Source organism: Mandrillus leucophaeus, unplaced genomic scaffold (assembly GCF_000951045.1).
Source record: "Mandrillus leucophaeus isolate KB7577 unplaced genomic scaffold, Mleu.le_1.0 Scaffold305, whole genome shotgun sequence".
Taxonomy (NCBI): domain Eukaryota; kingdom Metazoa; phylum Chordata; class Mammalia; order Primates; family Cercopithecidae; genus Mandrillus; species Mandrillus leucophaeus.
In genome coordinates this window covers 1539511-1543791 of record NW_012103199.1, presented here as the reverse complement: position 1 = coordinate 1543791, position 4281 = coordinate 1539511, and the positions used below count along the sequence as shown (strand labels likewise).

The window sequence follows — 4281 nt, the reverse complement described above, 5'->3', positions numbered from 1 at the left end:
AAAAAAAAGGCCTGTATCCCAGCAGTTTGGGAGGCTGAGGTGGGGGGATCACTTGAGTCCAGGAGTTCAAGACCAGCCTGGGCAACACAATGAGATCTCCCATCTCTTAAAAAAAAAAAAAAAGGGAAAGAAAAAAAGAAAAAAAAAAAGAAAAAAAAGATAACACTTAGTAAACATCCATAAAGTCCAAAGGAGAAGGAAAGCCTGAGGGAGGGGCACCACAGTCCTGGGAGGGGCCACAGTCCTGCCTGGAAAGAAAGTGGAGGTGCTTGCCGCCCTTCAGGCTTTCGGCCCATTGGAAGGTGGGGGCCCCCTCACGCCATCTAAGGGCTCCCTTCTTCGAGTCAAGGCGGGAGGCCCTGGTGCCAGGTACCCAGGACTTGCTAGACTGGCCAAATCTTGCACCTGCCAGGCCAGGGTCTCCAGCAGCTCCTGGCCGTTCCCGAGCCCCCTGTCCAGTAGTAGAGACCCCCGTCCGAAGCGAACAGGGAACCACCAGCCTCACAGTCCTCTGTTCCTCCCAGGAGGCCTGGAACCCACCCCTCCTGGGGCACCTGGGGAGAAAGCAGGGCCCGGCTCCCTGCATCCAGACCACGCTGGGCCTCCAGCTCCTGTACTCAGCATGGCCGTGGGCCCTGCGGTTTGCTAAGATGGGGCCATCGCTGTGGGCCAGGCTACGGAGGTGAGCAGGGAGGCATAGGGTTCTCTTTTGGACACAGAAGGGGTGAGAGGCCCGAGTGATCAAAGTGAAAACTTCAAGAAGGGCCTCTGGTCTCGACAGGGTCGGCTGGGACGCGGCTCCAGGGGTCTCGGCCCAGGGCACTTCAAGCTGTGGTAACAATGGCTCCAGTTCTCATCTCTACCTGGCTGTTTCCATTCCACAGTGGAGGCACTGAAAGAGTCGTGCCTCCTGAAGGGCAGGCATGGGTGAGCCAGGATGAAGTCGGGGCAGCTTCCGAGGCAGGGCAGGTCCCTTCCGCTCACACTGGAAAAGCGCATACCTCCAGGCACCAGCGAGAAAGGTCAGGTGGAGCCGTCTGCCCTCCAGCTCCACAGCACATGGCGGTTGCTACACTGAGAGCTTCCCCCACCCCAGCCTGGGCCACCAAGTCTGAAGAAGAGCAGAGAGCCATGGTCCAGAGAGAGCAGGGTGGGGAGGGACAGAGAGAGACACAGAGACAGAGACAGAGAGACAGAAAGACACAGAGAGAGGACAGAGAGAGATGGAGAGAGACAGGGAGAGACAGGTGGAGAGAGGCAGAGAGACAGAGACAGAGAGAGATGGAGACAGAGGCAGAGGTGGAGAGAGACAGAGAGGCAGAGAGAGGAATAGAGAGAGACAGAGACAGAGAGACAGAAAGAGAGAGAGAGGGACAGAGAGAGATGGAGAGAGACATACAGAGAGAGGCAGAGAGACAGAGACAGATGGAGACGGAGGCAGAGAGACAGAGACAAAAAGAGAGACAGAGGGAGAGAGAGATGGAGAGAGGCAGAGAGATAGGGACAGAGAGAGATGGAGAGCGAGAGACAGACACAGAGAGAGGCAGAGAGAAAGACAGAGAGATGGAGACGAGAGGCAGAGAGAGACAAAGACAGAGAGAGATGGAGGGAGATGGAGACAGAGACACAGAAATAGGGACAGAGAGAGATGGAGAGAGACAGAGAGCCAGAGACAGAGAGAGACAGAGAGAGACAGAGACAGAGATACATGGGAAGACAGAGAGATAGAGGGAGAGGAAGGAGAGAGAGAGAGAGAGAGAGAGAAAGAATGGAGAGACAGAGAGAGGGAGGGGAGGCTCCTCCAGGTGGAGCAGAAGGAAAGAACCTTCTGGGTGGGACTGGAAGCGGCACCACCGATCTTTCAGGTGCACCAGGTCAGAGGGAGGGGTTGGGGGGTCCCCACGCCTCTGGGAGGATAATGGGGCCAGCTGGGAAGGTGGCCAGCTAGGGAACGAGCAGTCTGTGCAAGTGACCACGAGCTCAGATGCAGACACCCCCCCACCCCAGCAGGAACGCCTGCTCCCAGGCCAAAGCCTGTCCCCTGGGCCCCACAGGCTGCTCAAGCCCACCTCTGCAAACGCTCAGCTGGACTCCTCAGCTGGACTCCAGGCCTCTGAGAAACTCCCGAAACTGACAGGACAGGCCTGTGGCTGTAGCCGGTGTGAGCCTAAGCTCACAAACAAGCCAGAATCCTGCCGCAGGTCAGGGAGCCTCCGAAACTTCCCGATCGATCCCCAAGGAGCCATGCTGCCCCAGCTCCCTGGACTCTGCCTTTGCTGGTAGAAGACATGGCAACACCCTTGCCGGTGGCCAGGGCAGAAGGTGGCTGGAACGGGAAGCCCCCTAATCCCGCCAGGCTGTCTAGACACATCGCTGCATGCCCCTCTGGGGATGAGTCACTCCTCAGAGCTGGGCTCCCCCTGCCCCCGCCTGTTTTTGCTTCCTCAGGGTCACCGCTGGCTGCAGGTGCCTCAAGGACACCCTGGAAGAGGCTGTGGGGGAGGGAGGATGGCATTCAGCACAGGATACACACGGGAGCCCCAGGCTGTCCTCTGTCCACCGTTCCCACCCCAGCTCTAGCTCTGCACAGGGAGGTCCAGACAGGGTGGGGAGCCCCTCTGGAGCAGCCTAATCGTGGCCGTCACAGCTCAAGTGGGTAGCCATGGGAATGGGTTATTTCTAAGCGTGGCAGGTACTGCCTCCCCCATCCCCCGCCAACAGCTGGCCCACGACAAGAAGGCGCAGAGACAAGCACTGGGCACCCTGCCTGTCCTGGCAGGAAATGTAAGGCAGTGTGCCGCACACGCTGCCGGCGCCAACGCCACCCGGGGCCAATGCCATCCGGGCCAGGAGAGGGTTCGGGGCCAGCCACCGGCCAATACCCAAGGGTCCTAGGGCAGCTGGGGAGAAGGGGAATCCACCTTTTTCTTCCCTCCCACCTCCCAAATAACACACAGACAGCACTGTTGATCTGAGGATGGACATTTAGACATTGGCGCCAGGTTTGCGCCTGACCAGCGCCACGCAGGGGTGGGTGGAGCAAAGACACAGAGGTGGGCTGCAGGTATCATGGGGCACCAGCCAGGGCCTGGGGTGGCTGGGGTGAAGGTGGGTGTTTGGCCAGTGACCAGGAGTCAGGTCAAGTCCAGGAGGTGCCAGGGGCTCCAGGAGGGGAGGGCAGTGCCATACCCCTCCTGGTGTCCAACGTCACCAGGCAGCCATCACAGAAAGCGACCTTAGCCCGGGGCCCGGGTCTGCAGCAGGTGGGCCGGGTCAGCTTTTCTTCCATGGCGGGTGGCACTGCTGGGCCAGATCCTGGCTCTGGACCCCTGGGCATGCAAAGGCTAGGGGTGGTGCTGTCAGTCACACCGTCGCTGCTGAGGTCCCCTGGGTTGGCTGAGGCTTGGGATTCAGGCCGCGGTGGAAGGTCGGACTGCTCAAGGCTGGTATCTAAGCTTCTGCCCTGGGACCCAGTGGTGATGGCCACCATCTGCCCCCATTTCCACAGGAAGTCCTAGTTAGCCGCACACACAAAAGGGGTACCCGGCCCTGGAGAACCACCAGCCGCCCCGGGTCTGAGAACACTCACCCTGGCCGCTGGGCCAGGCCTGCCATGTCATGGCTCCCGGCTGGTCCAACACCCTAAACGGTACAGAGCGCTGCAGGCCCTCACCTCATGCTTCTGCAGCGCTTGAAGGTGGGGGCGTCTCCAAGGGGACGCTGGCCAGGTGCATGGAGGGGCCGGCCAATCTTAGGGCCACAGACCCCCCTGGACAGCAGGGGGTGTTGGCTCCTGCAGTGTGGGCCCGAGATACTAAGGCACGAAGCTAACCTAAGCCCAGTGGGGTGGGGCGGGGGAGGACAGGCTTGGAGAGCTGCGTCCCAGGCCTGCAAAGCACAGTGACCTAGCAAGGGCGACGGTCTATCTGGGACAATTTGGCACAGGATGGAGGTGCGGGGTGATCCGGAGTGCCCATGGCTCTTGCTGGAAGGGGCTCCATGCCCTGGTCGCCTCCATGAAGGCCTGTGGTGAGCGGGGAGAGCCCTGGATGCGGCCGGCACAGCAGCGCAGGCCCAGGGGCCAATCCAGACCCAGAGTCTGGGAGTCTGACGCCCGGCTGGGAAGGGCGTGTGACGATGCCAAGGTGCCGGAGCCGTCGCCGGCAGGTCCTCCTCCGCGGGGATCTTAAGGAAGCAGCAGGAATGAGGAGAGGAGAGCGGGCGGAGGACCTGGGAGCTCAGGCGCCCTCGGGCAGGCGGCGCCCAGGTGGGCTGGCGGCC

General features: G+C 60.8%; 1 protein-coding gene across 1 annotated transcript in view; it reads right to left on the bottom strand.

Moving 5' to 3' along the window:
- SSU72 (SSU72 RNA polymerase II CTD phosphatase homolog (S. cerevisiae)) overlaps positions 1–4281 on the bottom strand; it is a 78164-nt gene that overhangs the window by 72750 nt on the left and 1133 nt on the right. The window contains exon 2 of the mRNA XM_011987256.1: positions 3590–3642. Within this exon, the coding sequence (XP_011842646.1) occupies positions 3590–3642 (53 nt within the window). The remainder of the gene's footprint in view (positions 1–3589; positions 3643–4281) is intronic.